Source organism: Halichoerus grypus, chromosome 7 (genome assembly GCF_964656455.1).
Source record: "Halichoerus grypus chromosome 7, mHalGry1.hap1.1, whole genome shotgun sequence".
NCBI classification, from domain to species: domain Eukaryota; kingdom Metazoa; phylum Chordata; class Mammalia; order Carnivora; family Phocidae; genus Halichoerus; species Halichoerus grypus.
The window spans coordinates 66,900,622-66,919,021 of NC_135718.1; the positions used below are offsets into that span (position 1 = coordinate 66,900,622).

Here is an 18,400-nt window from a genome sequence, read left to right on the forward strand (position 1 = left end):
AAATGAATGGGGGGAACAGTTCCAACTAGTGTATATCAGGTGACATTTCAGAGGACAAGGATGAAGTGAAGATACAAAAAGATCCCAAGAAGAAAAACAGTCACCTTGAAGGACTAGCAAAAGGAATTGCATTATACTGTTCAACAGGAACTTTCGGAAGCTAGAAGATACTGAAGGCTTGCCCTCCTAACTCAGCATGAAAAATTCCTTTCCAACCTAAATACTAAACTTAGCCAAACTGTCAATCAAGTGTGAGAATAAAGTCAGAAGGCCTTTAGATACTCAAGTATAGGGGAAACATAGGTTATCTTTTCACGTATTCTTTCTTAGAAACTTCAGGAGGATATACTTCATCAGCACAAGGAAGTAAACCCTGAAAGAGGAAGGTGAAGTCCAGCCAACAGGGGACCCAGCCGGGGAGACGAGCCAGGACATAGGTGTCACAGGGCGGCCGTCAGGAGAGGGTGCTGCCTGACGGGGGAGGGGGAGGAGGAGATGCAGGGAAGGGGCTGGGAGCGGATGAGTGAGATAGAGTCTTACCAAAGCAGGAAGGCAGTAAGCCCTGAAACTCGTAAGTCAAATAGTTTCATAAGCATTTTATAGAAATATGGAAGCAAATGCCAGAAAAACAAAACTAAGATCCATGAAAGTAGGGGCATTTGTATTTTGTTGTTACTGCTTCTCCAAAGCCCAGGGTAGAATCTAGCACATAGATGTTTAACGTGTATTCCGTTAATGACTTAGTTTAGGAAAAAAATCAAATCCGGAGGCCTTGGGAGTGGGGCTCCCGGGGAAGAGTGAGGCAGGAGACTGCAGACTTTCACGTCGGGCCTGTTAGCAATATTTGCTTTTCAAACTAGGTGCCTGTATTACTCTGGTTTAAATTACTTTTGAGAAAATTAAATACCTCAAAAAAGTACTTTTCTTAAGCACGTAACTTGTATACTTGAGTAATTTGTTAGACCCCATGTGTCAGGGTACAGTGAAATAAATGACTTAGTAGCAGATGTAATTTAGTTTCTCTTGAGAACTCTTACATACCTCTTTCTCTAGAAACCTGCTGGTTTCTAGAAACTAAAACAGAAAAAGAGTTGTCTCTTCACATACGTGGAAAAGAGCCCTCCCCCCCCTTGGAGAGGTGACCCCGGGAAGAACTAATGATCTGATCCTGCTCACGCGGCGCCTGTCTGCCATTTCTTAAAGCATATGCCCCTCTGTAGAGCAATCTAAAGGTAGAAAGGGGAAGCTTCAGGCTACCTATCTGCCTTTGGAGTTTAGGAGCTAAAAATACATTTAAAAATAGCTGCCCTTTTCAAAGTATCAAAGTCATAATGAGTCCTTTTGTTTATTGTTGATAAGGTCCCCAGTTCTCTTTTTGCCCTAAAGGGAGGCAGTGTTCTGTGGTGCCTATTTTCTGACACCAAATTGGCGGGGGGGGGGGGGGGGGAGGCGGGCAGGGTTTTCCATACCAGCTCTCCAGTTCTCCAACACCAACTTTGTGGCCAGTAGTTCACCTCAATTCTGATTCTCTGGAGTTAGCATCAGGCCCCAGAGACTAAGGGTCCTGTCCCACAGACCTGCTTCCACTTCATACACCAGTCACAGGTTCTCATGACCCATCCCCCAGGTTCAATAATCTGTTAGAGTGACTCACAGAACTTAGAAAAAGCACAGTATTTATTGTCGCCAGTTTATTATAAAGGATACAACCCAGGAACAGCCAAATGGAAGAGATGCATTGGGCGTTGGATATAGGAATTGAGTGCTGAGCTCCCATGCCCTCTTTGGATGCGCTACCCTTCCAGCACCTCCAAGTGTTCATGAACTCAGAAGGTCTCTAAACTCCATCATTTAGGGTTTCTTTTTGAGGTTTCAGTAGGTAAACAGGACTGATTAAATCATTGCCCCTTGGAGATTGAACTCAATCTCCAGCCGCTGAGCACAGGGAGCCTTGTAGGTCTTGATGAGGAGTTTGGTTGCTCAGGAGAATAGACTGAGGGACACAAATGGCGGTGGGGACATGCGTGGTAGTGGGGACACCAGCCATAGGTGACTGCAGGGGTCCAGGCAGAGACTTGGTGATTTGGATTATGGTGGTACCAGTGAAGATGGCAGGACATGCACAATGTAGGATACGTTCAGTTAGTGCGACGGAACCTGACTGATGGGTCCAATACAGAGGTGGGCAAAAAGAGGAGGCGAGGATAAACACAGAGCTTTCTGGCTGTGTGAACAGAGGGATGGTGGTGCCCAACCTCACCCCAAACCAGGATGGACCTGCAGGCTGGGAAGCAGAGTGTTCTGTCTTATAAATGTGAAGTGCAACACGTTCAGTAGGCAGTCATATGGAGATGTTGGGGCAACAGCTGGATCTTACAGAAGGAGGCTGAGCTGAAGATGACATTGGAGTCCAGGTGTGAATAGAAAAGAAAACCCAGAACTGAGCCCCAGCACTGAGGAACTCTGGTATAGACAGGGTAGGCTCAGAAGAAGGACCCAGAGCTGGAGGAGGAACGCTGGCTGGTGGGAGAGGAGGAGGTTGTGGCTGCAGAGGTGGAGCGGGGGAGGCGTCCGGGGAGGGGCGAGGCAAGGTGGAGGGATGAGGACCAAGAAATGCCACTGGGCTCAGCACTGCGGAGTAGGGGACACACACGGGAGACGAGGTGAGGAGAAGGAAACAGCAAAGACAACCCTTCGGAGGAATTTAGATGCAGAGAAGAGCTCTGAAAGGATCGCGCTGCATATCTTCGTGTATTTTAAGGTGGGAGGTACCAGAGCACATTTTATGTTGCTAATGGGGGAAAAAAATCTAACAAAGAGGGAGAGACTGATAATACAGGGGAGAAAGTGTTACTGAAAGTAACCCGCAGGACCGTGAGAACGGCTAAGACGTTCAGAGGCACTCGGTGGAGACAGGTAAGATAGGTAAAGCCATGTTTCCTTGTTAGTAAGTGGGGCGAGGCAAAAGGTAAGTGCGGGGGGGGGCGGGTAGTTGGCTGTGGGTTCCTGGTTGAAAGATGAGCCAATTCCCCTCCGCGGACTTTCCTTTTCCCTGGGAAAGAGTAGGGAGCAGCTCTGCAGGGACGTGGGGAGGACCTGGGACCCCCAGAGGAAGCAGAGTAGGATTGCTGAGCACTTAGTGTCCATCTAGCTCTCTCAAGTGCTTCGCCTCTCCCTGTAAGTTCAAAGATAATCTTAACTTCTGTGGGAGAGTTTCATCTACCTGTTAGAAAATGACCTATTTGTCTCAGCCTAACGTCCCCCCACTTCCCAGCATTTCTGTGACATGACTTCAGACAGGAGCCCCTCATACATATATTCAGATGTCTGAATCATTTCTGTTTTAAGCAACGTCTGTCCCCATGTCAAGGTTTACAAAGAAAAATGGGTGACAGTGCTCAGTAGTAAAGGATCTCGATTGGCTGGAAGTAAAAGCAGTATAATTCTTTCAGGTCTGTGACGAGAAGTTATTACAGAGGTGCTGCGGGAGCGCTCCTCGTCTATGACATCACCAGGTAATGTGAACTCCCCCACGGGGAGGCACCTTGGGGCTCTCTGCTCCCCAAAGTCTGGTCTTCCCAAGACGCACCTGCGTGTAGTGTGTGTTTTGCGTGTCAGGGCAGGCAGTGTGGCTGGGAATCTGGAATCCCCTCAGTCCTTTCATTTGGGGTCTTAGAGGTGTTTGAGCCAACCCCTACCACTACTTAACCGGTAAGGAAATCTTTGGGTGAGGTTTTAGATACATAAAGCATCCCTAGTGTTTCATTGTGTTTTTTAGCATGATGCTTTGATGCTTTGATATATTCCTCAAGGTTCACAAAGTGAAAGTTTACGTATGGTAAATTATTAGAAGTAATTGACATTGATGAAAGTTGAGGGCACAGGCTCTGCGCCCAGATTGCCTGGGTTCAGACCTCAGGTGCAGGTTACTAGCCGTGTGATGTCCTCGGGCAAGGTGCTCTAGCTGTCTGGACTTCAGTTTCCCTGTCTGTTATATGGAGTAATGATGATTGTGTTATACTCATGGGATTTTCAGGTGGTTAAATTGGTTAATGTAGAGCTCTTGGCACATCATAAGAATGTGAGTGCACTGTCCTGCGTGTAGCTATCACCCACATATCACAAATTAAATTAAAAACTTAGCTCCTTGGTCTCACCTGCCACATCTCAAGTGCCCAGCAGCCACATGTGGCCGGTGGTTGCTGTATGAGACGGTGTGGGTTATAGAACATTCTTGTCCTTGGAAGTCCCATCAGACAGTGCCGATCTCAGTGTTTGCTGGCACCACCTTAAAAATGTCATCTCCACCCTATCAGCTGGTGGCCGTCCGGGTAGGAACTTGCGCAGCTGAGAGGGTGTCACTGTTGCTGTGACGCACACCCAGTCTGCGTGTTCGGGATGAGGCACACCGGCGAGGAAGCGGGCAGCTCCTGGCCCAGCCCGCCCACACTTGCTCAGGTGGTGGAAGGCGCAGCTTGCTAACGTGCGAAGTCATGCGGCTGTCTGGGTGTGCGGCAGAGCACACGTATCCCCGGATGTATCCGAGCCGAAAACAGTAGATCTCAGACTTGGTCCTGGGGTTAGACAGACCTGGTCAAGCCCTGCCTCTGCCGCTGGCTGCTTGTGTGACTTGGGGCAACTTAATCAAACTCTCTGGGTTCGGGTTTCTCATGGAAAAGGGGGATAGAGTCTATGTCACAGAGTCCTTATAAAGAACGTGGTAAATTCCTCCAGAACAAAGTACCGCCATACTGCACAGAGCTGGTAAATGCAGCAGATGTTAGATCTTGCTCACCGATGCCGCACATAATTGAGCTAAGAGTTAAGAGCTTAGTAAATATTTGTAAAATGAATAAAGGAACATCTGTTTCCTTTTGCACCTTGATCGGGCAAAATCAAACAGCAAAATATCTGACTTGCGGTTTCATTTTTCTGGAAACAAAACAATCACACCCTGTGGTATGGTGTGTAATGGGGCATTCAGGCTACCTGTGTTACCTTAAAGGTTGTCGACATTACCCTGACGTGTGCAAAAGCAGTGTGTGAGTAGTGTGAATGACTGGAAAGAGTTGCTAGCTTTATAAAATACATGTACTATTTTCACAATCTTATATTACGCAGCCGAGAAACCTACAATGCGCTTACTAATTGGTTAACAGATGCCAGAATGCTAGCGAGTCAGAACATTGTGATCATCCTCTGTGGGAACAAGAAGGACCTGGATGCAGATCGTGAAGTTACTTTCTTAGAAGCTTCCAGATTTGCTCAAGAAAATGGCAAGTGACCTTTTACCTACTACTGCTTTTCAAATGGGCAGATTTGGGGGTAATAACATTGCTTTGAATTTACACCTATTGGAATTTTAAGATTAAACGTTACTTAAGAAATGTGAAATTTTCTAGTGTTTTTAGTAAAGTTAGACTTACTTAGCATATTTTCACTATATTGCATTCTGCCTACAAAGGTTATGATGATGATAAAAGCAAATGTACTAATATTCTGTTATGACTTTTTGGTCTAAGCACAGGCCTTGGTCTAAAGTTAAGTTTGTAATAATTTTTAAAGGCCCTAATCGCATGATGGCCTGTCCTCTTTTCTAATGTAATTTGGAGCTAAGTTGGTAAAACGTTAGTTCTAAATAGAAGGGGAAAATGGTGGAAGAAATACTGGGTTTATTGGTTTTATTTTACTTACATTAAATTGAAGTCATTTGGTTATATCCCTTTGAAAATTCTCTGAATTTCCATATAGAAAACCAGAGAATGACACATAAAATTAATGGTTGCTTATAGATAACGGAATGATCAGAATTGAGACATTTTAAAGAACTTTAATTTTTAGAACCAGTCAAGAACTAAAGTATCCTAGTCTCGATTTTCAGTTGGACTCTAGGACTACCAAATTATATTCTTACAAATCGACTGGTTTTATGCTAAGAAAATAAGCATGTGAGAAGAACAGAAGCTATCGTGAGCTTGTAAATACAGAAGCAAGGGTTAGTAACTGCTCTGGTGGGTAAGAAAAGTATGAGTCCAGGGAGGACCTCGTCACCGGCAGGATGACAAGCTGCAGTGTAGCCCCCCCCCCCCCACGTGGTATCTGTGGTGACGTGAAGAGTATTGGGAGAATATTCGTCTCGTGTCGACCGCTGGGCGGCTTCAGGCAGCCTGCTTCCTCACCGTGCATCTTCAGTAGATGAGGGCCAGCACAAGATACCCGACACTGGTGAGGAAGGCTGAGAGTTCTTCTAGCATTTAACAAAATATATTGACATTTATTGATTCTGTATTCGCAGAAATATGTGGTTTTTAAGTAACAGATTCCATTTTGCCTGCTCTTCGGAGAGAATCCTCAGCAGGCTGTCGGTATCTCAGTTGTGATCGCCTTCTAAACGTAGCTTCACATTTTGTTTGCTGTCACTTTTAGAGCTGATGTTTTTGGAAACAAGTGCACTAACGGGGGAGAATGTGGAAGAGGCCTTTGTACAATGTGCGAGAAAAATACTTAACAAAATTGAATCAGGTAAAAGGCTTTCCATTAATAAACTTGTCTTCAGCATATTTTACTCTCTAGCTCAGGAGTACCACTTTTTAATTTTCCAGGAGTGATTTGGTCAAAGTGCATTCTCTCTACCCCTGCCAACCTCAAATTGCCACTTACGGTCTCGAAGGCCTTGCCCCCGTGGCTGAGGCAAAGGCCCCACTTTTCCGGAATGGCTTTGTTGCACCACTGGTGAAAGAGGATGGGCAGTCAGGGTTTCAGCGACAGTTTGCTTTTAGAACCACGGCCTTTTGTGGTCCACAGCTTAGAGGAGGAAGATTGGATCTGTGTCCAGTCTCTGCCAACACCTCGCTAGCCCTGCTGGGCCAGTGGTGCCGTGGCATGATGGGGGACCGCCTGTGTGAGATTAAGAGAGTTATAGATACATGCGTGATGTTGATACTTGCAGCTTGGGCATCATGGAGAATTTATTCCTGAAGCTAACTGAGTGTGCCTCAGTAGTAACCGGTCTCATTAGTGTTGTATTTGTTGCTTCAGGAAAAATGAATTTAAAATAATCCTAATTTAGGCAGCTGACAAAATACTCTGTAATTGTCATTTATTAAAGTTGAGTTTTGGGGCGCCTGGGTGGCTCAGTCAGTTAAGTGGCTGCCTTCAGCTCAGGTCATGATCCCAGGGTCCTGGGATCAAGCCCCGCAATCAGGCTCCTTGCTCAGCGGGGAGCCTGCTTCTCCCTCTCCCTGCTGCTCCCCCCCTCTTGTGCTCTCTCTCTGTCAAGTAAATAAATAAATAAATAAAATCTTTAAAAAAAAATAAAGTTGAGTTAAAGATTACCAAAATTATATGTGGACATTCACTTTTTAATTGATCCACTCAAATATCTGAATGTCTGTTCTTTGTCAGGTGCTGGGATACAAAAATGATTTAAACATAACCCCTGCCCTCAAGAACCTCTTTCATGGGAGACAGCAAAAAATAATTACAATACGGTGTGGTGGTACAATAACTGAAGGGTGCATAGGATCCTGGGATCACACAGAGAAGGGGAACCTGCCTAGCTAGGTCATGGAGGTAGTGTCCGAGAGAGTTCCAAGAGGAGGTGACAGCCGAGCTCAGTCTTTCACAAAGTGAGGAAGAGTGAACTGGCTAAGGGAGTGGGGAGGAGGGTAGTCCAACAGAGGGGGACAGCATGATTTGAAAGTAACCGGAAAGAAAAAATCACTAGAACAGAGAGACTACGGTGGGATGGCAGGTGAGAAGGTTGGAGAGAGGCGGCAGCCAGGCTAGTGATTCTCATCAGGGATCTGGAACTTTATCTTGTGGGTTACTGAGTCTCAACCCTGGCTGTACACTAGAGTCACCTGGGATGCAGGAAAATTCAGATCCCAGGCCCCACCTCTTGAGATGCTGATTAGTTGGGCTTAAGTATGGTTTAGGCCTCAGCATTTCTAAAAGCGCTCTTATGTGATTGATTGTAGAGGACTGGAAGCTATTCAAGGATGGTAAGCAGTGAGCAATATGGTCAGGTTGGGACTTGAGATAAATCATGTATGTAGGTGCCATGTTGAGGACAGATTGAAAGGACAGGAGACCAGGATGCCAATTAAGGCATTTTTGAGTAATCCAAGTAAACGATGACTGATTAAAGCTCTAAGGAGGATGTGGAAGTAGAGACGAAGAGATATAGATGAATCCAAGAAATATTTTGGTAGTAGCACCATATGACTCATGTGCTAAGTAGGGCAGGGCAACTGATTTGGGGGTGGGGAGTGGTGGTGAGGAGGTGGGGTCAGGAAGGCATGAGGAGCCAAGGATAACTAGATGTCACACTTGGGTAACTTGGGAAAGAGATGTCATTAAACCAGAGGATAAGCAGGTTCCAGGGAGTGTAGATGATTCTGTTCTGGATGTGTTCCCTTTGCAGTAGCACTGGCACCGCCCATGGGATTATCTCACGAGCTCTGGGGAGGAGTCTGGGCTGGCTGTAGACATTTGGAAGCCATCGGTACCTAGGAGTGGTTGAAACTATGAAAGGATGTGGTCATCCGAGAGCAGTTGAGAATGAGAAAAGCAGTGATCAAAAGCAGAACCTTGGAGACAGAGATGGAGAAGAGGACCTAGAAAAGAGAAAGAGAAGGAAATGGTCAGAGATGTATGGAAAGAACCAGGGGGAAGTGGGTATCATTTCAGCCAAAATGATAAGAGAGTCAAAGACTTGTTCACTATCAAATGCAATAGAGAACAGTCTCCTAAGCTAAGAACTAAGCTAAAAAATATCCACTGGGATGGGTAATAGGAAGTCACTGGGCATCTTTATCAAGAACAGCTCCGGTAGAATTATGAAAACAGAAGACAGCAATTGAGGAACAAAGAGGAGGTGAGAAAGTAGAGTAAGTGTTGACTCCTCTCTTGAAAAGAAAAGGTATAGTAGGGTCCAAAGGGTTAACTTAAAGAGGTTTTGGTGATGGAAGAAATGTTAGCATGTGTGAATGCTGAGAGAAAACAAGGGAAGGGAAAGGAGAGGAGGGTGGAGAGATGACAGACAGTAGGGTGCTGGGTGAGGTGCAGGGAGAGAGGCTCAAGGGCCCAGATGGAAGAGAGGGACACTTCATCCTTGTGGATTTTCTTGATCTGAAAACAAAAAAAAATTTTTTACTAAATTTGTCACAAAAACAACTGTTAACTTTTAAAGACTCTGTAACATTGTTATTAAAATTGGCTTGGTGTTGAGTATTATTAAGCTTAGCACGAGGTTTTATTTAATTACCTTGCTACCTTAATACTGCATCCATGGATATAGTACATATAAGTTGACTCCGAAAATTTTCAAGATATATTTCTTCTGAGATCATCAAAATCATAATTACATCTAGGTGAAAAAATATAAAGATGTAAGTTAAAATTTTTCAGCAGTACTTTAAATTTTCGGAACAGGCAGTACATTCATATGATTCAGAAACTGCTGTTTCCTCCTTTTTTTTTTTAAGATTTATTTATTTATTAGAGAGAGAGCATGCACACATGTGAGCCTCTGGAGGGGCACAGGGAGGAGGAGAGAAGCAGACTCCCTGCTGAGGGTGGAGTCTGATGCGGGGCTCCATCTCACCACCCTGAAATCATGACCTGAGCTGAAATCAAGAGTGGGTCACTTAACTAGATGAGACACCCAGGCCCCCCTCCTCCTCTTTTTTTACACAAAACTTAACATACTATAAATTCTGTACCTTGCTTTATGTACTTACTAGACCTGTGGATCATTACAAATGAACATATAGAGACTTCCATATACATTATGTATGCTAATGCACATACAAACATGTTGTGTGTGTGTGTGTAATATTCAGTTGTCTGTATTGCTATAATTTAACCAGTCTACTTTGGACATTTGGAGTATTGCCAGCATTTTGCTGTCACAAATAATATTGCAGTAAATAACCTTTTATATATCATTTCCCATGTGTGGAGTGTATGTATAGGATAAGTTCCCGGAAGTAGAATTGCTAGGTGAAAGAACATAAGCATTTGGAATTTAGGTAGAAGCTGTCGAATTCCTCCTAGCATGGTTGTAGCAATTTTTAATCCCACTATAGTGAATGAAAGTGCTTATTTCACTGAAGCCATGCCCACAGGGTGTATTATCATACTTGGGTTCTTACCAGTCTGGTAAGTAGGAAATGGTCTCTTTGTAGCTTAATTTTAAATTAATTTATCTTTGTATACACAATATATTCATATAATTCCAAATTCAAAAAATAAAAAGTGGATACAGTGAAAGTCTCCCTCCATTACAACCCCTCTTCTGTCCCCAAGCCATCTAAAACTCCTTCTTGAAGTCAGCTATTATTCTCACTTTTTTTTTTAAGATTTTATTTATTTATTTACTTGAGAGAGAGAGAGAGCAGAGCAGGAGGGAGGGGCAGAGAGATAAGCAGGCTCCCCGCTGAGCAAGGAGCCCGATGTGGGGCTCGATCCCAGGACCCTGCGATCACGACCTGAGCCGAAGGCAGATGCTTAACCGACTGAGCCACCCAGGCGCCCCTATTCTCACTTCTTCTTGTCTCCTTCCAAAGATATTTTTATGCCCATACAAGAAAACATGTATATATTTTTTCCTTATTATTCAAACCAACTGTTTATACACAGTGCTCTGCACTTTGCTTTTTTCACTTAGTATATTTTTGGGATCACAGAAACATAGAAGCTTTTTTTAAAGAAGACTTGCTTGGTCCTCAGGTGAGCTGGACCCAGAAAGAATGGGCTCTGGTATTCAGTATGGGGATGCCGCCTTGAGACAGCTGCGGTCACCACGTCGCGCACAGGCCCCAGGCGCTCAGGAATGTGGTTGTTAGGAGCAGCGCCAGAGTGTACAGGTAGGTGCTCTCATCACAGCGCCCTCTTACCTTAAACTCTGTTCGCTGCTCGGGAGTTCTACACCGGCTTAACTATACAGCTTGTCATTGCTTTTGCAGCTACATTATGAAACCCAGAGGTGATTGTATAATTAAAATTAGATATTTCAACAACAGTGGAATACACATTCTGAGCTATAAAACACAGTTTAACAAATTTAAAAGAACAGAAATCATACAGACTACAGTGGAATTAAACTAGAAGTCAATAACAGATAACTGGAAAATCCAAAATATGTGGAGGTTAAACAACAGAGTTTTAAGTAACTCATGGGTCAAAGAAGAAATCTCAAGAGGAATTTAAAAACATTTGAACTAAATGAAATTCAAAACACAACTTATCAAAATGTGGGGGGATGCCATGTAAGCAGTGCTTAGGGGGAAATTTATAGCATTGAATGCATACTTAGAAAAGAAAAAAGATCTAAAATCAGTCATCTAAGTGTCCACCATAGGAAACTAGAAAAAGAAGAGCAAACTAAATCCAAAGTAGGCAGAAGAAATAATAAGAATTACAGCAGAAATTAATGAAATTAAAACCAGAAAGTCAGTAGAGAAAAATCAATAAAATCAAAGCTGATTCTTTGAAAAGATCAATAAAATCAACAAGCCTGTAACCAGGCTAATTAAGAAAAAGGGGGGGGACATAAATTACTAATATCTGAAATGAAAAAGGGGACATCACTGCAGATCCTATGGACATTAAAAGGATAATGAAGGAACACTATGAATAATTCTCTGCCCACAAACTTGATAACATAGATGAAACAGACCAGTTCCTTAAAAGACATGATTTGCCAAAATTCAAGAAAAAATAGACAATTTGAATAGGTCTACATCTATTAAAGAAATCGAACCAATAATTAATAATCTTCCAAAACAGAAAGTACCGGGCCCAGATGGGTTCTCTGGTGAATTCTACCAAACATTTAAGGAAGAAATTATACCATTTCTCTACAATCTCTTTCACAGGAGAGAAGCAGATGGAGTACTTCCTGCCTCATTCTATGAGGCCAGCATTACCCTAATTCCAAAACCAAAAACATTACAAGAAAACTACAGCCCAGTATCTCTCATGAATATAGATGCAAAAATCCTTAATAAAATATTAGCAAATCAAATCCAGCAATGTACAAAAAGAATTATAAACCACATCCAACTGGGATTTATCCCAGGTATGCAAAGCTGGTTCAACATTCCAAACTCAGTTCATGTAATCCATCACATCAATGAGCTAAAGAAGAAAAATTATATGATCCTATCAAGAGAAAAATCATTTTGACAAAATCTAACACCCATTCATGATGAAAATTCTCAGTGAACTAGGAATAGAGGGGAATTTCCTCAGCTTGGTAAAGAATATCTACAGAAAACTACCACTAACATCATAAAACTTGAAGTTTTCCCACTATTAAAAGGAACAAGGTGAGGATGTCCCCTCCCACCACTCCTTTTCAACATCATCCTGGAAGTTCTAGCTAAGATAAGAAAAGGAAATAAAAGGTATACAGATGGGAAGGAAGAAATTAACTGTCTTTGTTCACAGATGACATGCTCATCTATAATGTAGAAAATCTAAAAGAATCCGCAGACTCCTGCCTAAGCGCTTATACAGCACGGTTCTATAGCAGGATACAAGGTTAGTAGACAAAGTCAATCACTTTTCTCTATATCACGGATGAACAAGTGCAGTTTGAAAATAAAAACAATACTCTTTACATTAGCATTCAAAAAAAGAAAATACTTAGGTATAATTCTGACAAAATATGTACAAGATCTATATGAGGAAGACCAAACTGATTCTCATGTTTCTGTGGAGTGGCAAAAGATGCCGAATAGCCAACACAGGATTGAAGGAGAAGAACAAAGTCGGAGGACTGGCTGCTGGAGTTCAAGACACTATCCAGCTACGGTAGTCAAGACAGTTTGGTGTTGATGAAAGAAGAAACAAATAGGTCAGTGGAGCAGAATAGAGAGCCCAGAAATACACCCACATAAGTATAGTCAACCGATCTTCGATGAAGGAGCAAAGACAAGGCAATGGAGCAAAGACAGTCTCTTCCACAAAAGGTGCTGGAACAACTGGACATCTGCATGCAAAAAACAATCTAGACACGACCTTCCACGCTTCACAAAAATTAACTCGAAATGAATCATAGACTCAAATGGAAAACATGAAACTATAAAACTCCTACAAGATAACGTAGGAAAAAAACCTAGACTTTTTAGATACAACACCAAAGGTCCATGAAAGACCTAATTGATAAGCTGGACTCCATTACAAAACTTCTGCTCGAGGAAAGACAACAAGAGATGCCGCAGACTGCGAGAAAATATTTCTAAAAGACATGTAATAAAGGATTGTTACCAGATAGACAAAGACCCCTTCAAACTTAACAGTACGAAAACAACCCAATTTAAAAATGGGCCAAAGACTATACCAGACACTTCACCAAAGAAGACAGTAAGTATATGAAAAGATACTGCACAGCATACATATGTTGTCAGGGAAATGCAAATTAAAACAACAGTGAGATACCACTACAACATACTTGTTAGAATGGCCAAAATACAAGCCGCTGACAACACCAAATGCTAGCAAGAATGTGGAGCAGTCGGAACTGTTACTCGTTGCTGGTGGGAATGCAAAATGGTACGGCCACTTTGGAAGACAGTGTGGCAGCTTCTTACAAAGTAAACATATCTGTAAATATGGTCCAGCAGTCTCACTCCCTTGGTATTTACCCAAAGGAGGTGAAAACACAAAAATCTGGGGCCCCTGGCTGGCTCAGCCGATAGAGCATGTGACTCTGACTCTCAAGGTCATGAGTTCAAGCCCCACGTTGGGCGTGGAGCCTACTTAAAAAGAAAAAAAGAAAAGAAAACACAAAAATCTGCACATGGATGTTTATAGCAGCTTTATTCGTAATTACCAAAACTTGTAAACAAGTAAAATGGCCTTCAGCAAGTGGATAACTAAGCTGCGTACATCCAAACAATGGACTATTCTTCGGTGCTAAAAAGAAATGAGCTATCAAGCCATGAAAAAGTGGAGAGGAACTTTCCTTGCATATTACTAAGTGAATGACACCAATCTGAAGAAAAGGCTACATACTGTATGATTCCAACACTATGACATTCTGGAAAAGGCAAAACTATGACAATAAAAAAAGATCAGTGGTTGTCAGGGGTTGGGGATGGGAGGGATGAATAGACAGAGCATGGACAATATTTGGGGCAGCGAAAATACTCTGTATAATACCGTAATGATGGATACGTGTCATTATATATTTGTCCAAACCCATACAATGTACAGCATCAGGGCTGAACCACAATGTAAATACTGGACTTTGGGTGATGATGATGTGTCAGTGTAGCTTCATCAGCCGTAACAGATGTACCTCTCTGGTTCGGGATGTCGCTAATGGGGGAGGCTCTGCATCTGTGAGGTCAGGGGGCATATGGGAAATCTATAGACTTTTCCCTCACTTGTGCTGTGAACCTAAAACTGCTCAAAGAAAGCCAAAATCTTATTAAGAAAAAAGTCCTAAAGCAACCACTAAAATAATATGACAAAGAGTTTTGGCTAATAAGCCAAATTTAAATTTGGAATTTAAATGGGATAAACACATAATTAATCTAAATAATCGAAAAGAAGGCAGAAGGAGGAAAGGAGGAGGAAAGAACAGAGCGGACAAATAGGAAATGGTAGATTGAACTCTACCAATTAAAAAAGATGTTCTGCTTGAAAGAATTTAAACTATAGGAAATCCTTAGGCTCATGGTCAGAAAGAAAGGAAGAGTGGTAGGTGGTGGGAATAATTGAGATAGAGATTTTTCTGCCTTTGTATCCATAAGGAGACTTTTTTGGGTAAATTGAAGTCTAAATGTGTGGCTAAAATAGAAGGCTTATATATAAAATTCGCAAATGGAGATTTTTACCTTTCTAAAGCTTCCTTTTTCCCATTTACCACAGTGGACTTTTTTATGTTCCTACCATATTATCTAACAGGTGTAGGTAAGTTTAAGTACAGTTGGAAGTTACGTTCACTAAGTCCCTCTGGGACTTTAAGCTATATTTGTCTGTACTTTTATAGTTATGCATATTTCTAAATCACTCTTTATATTTTTTAGGTGTTCATACAGCGGTATTTGGGACACAGTTGTCGGACCTTGAAGAAGAAGTTTTTTACCACCATCTTTTTCTACTTTATACAGAAGTAGATATTTGTGCGAAGAAAAATAATTTGGGGTGTTATGTAAGCTCGTAGATGTGGCAGAGCAAATCATATAATAATCTCATTAAATGGACAGTACCATTAGGTGTGTACATGTATGTAAAAAGTTTCTGTTTCCTATTTCCCTTCCGCTCTTGGTTTCAGTCCTGACTGTGTGCTGTGTATATATTCTTGCGCAGTCTGTCTCCACAGCATGGTAGCTGATGTAGGATATGATAGAATGCTGCTCTAAATGCAGTCTAAAATTTTGTGTTTTTTTAATCATACGAACTGCAATCTGTTGCTGGTGAGGTGTACTTTGATCATCGTGTCAGGTAGCTTGCACAGTGTGTACTCTTTAGGACCAGATAGTCAAAGACTCTGGCGTTGATGGCCAGTGCGGCGCTCACTTCGTTCCGTTTGCCACAGTCCACCAAGTGTTTACGTAATCCACCCTTGAAACACTAGATCAGTAGTTACTCACATACGGAAATAAAATGAAAAATGGAGTTTTTCCGTGAACTTCACACTGTCCAGCACTCCAGTGATTTGAAAGTATCTTCATCCAGATCAGTTCAGGAAGCATAGCCTGAGTACCTGCTGTGTTTTAGGCACCGTGATCGGCACTAAGGATTCTGTTACCTTCTCCCACACTTACCAGGAAGTCGATTCTGCTTTCAGCTCTTTGTAAATGTGACGGACGGTGTCATTTGAGGCTGCTCACCTGTTTCTGGTTGCTCTCTCTGGTCTCCCTGCTGGAAACGTTGTTTGTTACTGTGCTTTTCCCGGGATTCAGTGTATGATGTCACCGCCTCTTTTTTAAGTCTTTTATTGTTTTGTGTTCATTTTAAGGAAACCCACTAAATCAAGTTAGTATTAAAGGAATACCACTCATTAAGAAATTTCTGTATAGCTTTCGCTGAATACTTAAATGCCTTACTACAGTTATCAAGTTGACATGTTTTTAATTCACCTAAGGTATATTGAAGTATAATATATATTGTATTACAAAGACTTGTTCTAATATTTTAAAATCTCAATGCAAAAAACATATAATAGAACTTTTCTTTAAAGTTGAAATGCAGTATTATTTAAGGTTAAAGGTTAAAAAGCATTCTTCACCTTCTATATGTTCTTTCACTGTGACTTTTAGCTGCAGACTGATTGGTAGATCTCATTGCCTTTCAGTTAGAAGCTGCCCACTGCTTTTGTTTGATTTAATCAACAGAGCACAGTGGCCCCACAGACTCTGGAAAGTGACTGGGATAAAAATATCAGTATGTATCTGTTTGGGGTATTTTAATTTTGCTTTTTTTAATGCCATGGATATTTCATTTTGACAAGTCAGAATGTGAAGCAAATTCTCAGACTGAACTACTTCTGGGACCTGGCTGGAAGAACATTCGATTCAATGTCTCATTTATGGTAGTTTTTCAGGCTGCTCACTTTTGAACAGCTTTTTGCATGGCATAGGAGCATGTCTGTTCTACCACATCGGCTTATTCAAAAGCAAGAATTTTTAAAATAAGATGTTAAGTTGGTTTATAAATGAGCCTATTCATTAAACCACAGGTACTGCATATAATTCCACATCCTTTGACCAATAAAAGTTGCTGGAGAACCAAACCATGGTGGTTCTTAATAAAAGCCTTCAGGAGAAATGAAGAAGGAAGATAATTTAGTGTTGCTCAGTGGAGTGTTTTCCAGCACCCTCAACCAATTCTCTGAGTCTGCAGAGATCCTAGCAGGGTGGCCAATTCCGTTCCCATTATTATCCACCTGGAGATAACGCAGATCCCACAGGTTCCGGACGTGGTCTGCCCTGCCCCTCAACGCACACGCACACTTCAGCACCAGGAGCAAGCAGGTAACCTGCTTGTGCTTCTGACCGACCAGCTACAAATCTGAGATTCCCGCGACCCCTTGCTTGGGTTTGATTCATTTGCTAGAATGGCTCACAGAACTGAGAAAAACCATTTACTTGCTAGAATGCTGATTTATTGCAAAGGATACAAACAACCAGATGAAAAGATACATAGGGCCCAGGCTGGAAGGGTCCCGAGCCCAGGAGCCCCTGTCCCCCTGGAGTTTGGGGTGCACCATCCTCCTAGCCAAGGATGTGTTCTTGTTCACCAACCTGGAGACTCATCAAATCGTGTTCCAGCCTTCCCCCCACCCTTCCCAAGTGGAGGCAGTGGAGCTAAAATTTCCAGCCCCTCTAATGATTTGGTCTTTCTGGTGACCAGTCCCATCCTGAGGCTCAAGGGGCCCCACCCTAAGGCACCTCATGAGCATAAACCCCAGCGTGCCCAGAGGGGATATTTTGTGACTAACAGAACACACCCCATCACAGGAAATTTCAAGGGTTTTAGGAGCTCCTTGCCAGGAATCGGCAAAACCGAAATATATGTTATATCATAGTCTAGTAAATGTTATGTATACATTTTCCACAACTTTCTAGGTTTTCAGGATACTCTTAATTCACATCTCTAGTAAAATATTTTTTCGGTCTTCCTAGAAAAATATTCTAAGCTCCATTTAAACTTGAAATTGTTCTTTTACAAGTCCAGCATTTAGTGAAAATAAGAACGTTGCAGTTTAGGAATCTAATGGTTTTGTTAAAAACCTATTTTTTGTGACTTATGAAATCTTAAGGAACATGGATTCCTAGCAGATCAGTATTATTCAGAGTGATGAAGAATCTGGTGTTAAAATTAGAAACTTGGGGCACCTGGGTGGCTCAGTCGGTTAAGCATCTGCCTTTGGCTCAGGTCATGATCTCCAGGTCCTGGGATTGAGCCATGAGTCGGACTCCCTGCTCGGGATCCTGATTCTCCCTCTCCCTCTGCTGCTCCCTCTGCTTGTGTGAGCAAGCTCTCTCTCTCTCTCTCTCTGTCTGTCAAATAAATAAATAAAATCTTTAAAAAAAAATAAAAAATAAGGGAGCCTCGGTGGCTCAGGTGGTTAAGTGTCTGCCTTCGGCTCAGGTCATGATCCCAGGGTCCTGGGATTGAGCTCCCACATCGGGCTCCCTGCTCAGTGGGGAGCCTGCTTCTCCCTCTCCCCGCCCCTCATGCTCTCTCTCTGCCAAATAAATCTTTTTTAAAAAAATTTAAAAAATTAAAAATAAAATTAGAAATTTAAATCATTAGCAATTCAAACTGCAACGCAGTAGGTGGTTTTTCATTTTCTGTCAAATTTATCCCTTTTTTTTCTCTTTTTGGAGGGGAGATTTAGAGGGACCTTAAAACACCTGTGAATTATTAATCATTT

The 18,400-nt window shown here is 42.3% G+C and overlaps 1 protein-coding gene across 2 annotated transcripts in view; it reads left to right on the plus strand.

Annotated features, from left to right (window-relative positions):
* Positions 1 to 16,753, plus strand: part of RAB4A (RAB4A, member RAS oncogene family) — a 46,971-nt gene extending 30,218 nt beyond the window's left edge. Inside the window, exons 4-8 of one of the 2 annotated variants that reach the window (XM_036123372.2) lie at positions 3,453 to 3,515; positions 5,122 to 5,276; positions 6,427 to 6,522; positions 10,735 to 10,871; positions 15,045 to 16,753. In XM_036123372.2, the coding sequence (XP_035979265.2) occupies positions 3,453 to 3,515; positions 5,122 to 5,276; positions 6,427 to 6,522; positions 10,735 to 10,850 (430 nt within the window). In that variant the 3' untranslated portion in view covers positions 10,851 to 10,871; positions 15,045 to 16,753. The remainder of the gene's footprint in view (positions 1 to 3,452; positions 3,516 to 5,121; positions 5,277 to 6,426; positions 6,523 to 10,734; positions 10,872 to 15,044) is intronic. The other variant, XM_036123374.2, reaches the window with a different exon arrangement.
* Positions 16,754 to 18,400: the final 1,647 nt, after the last annotated feature.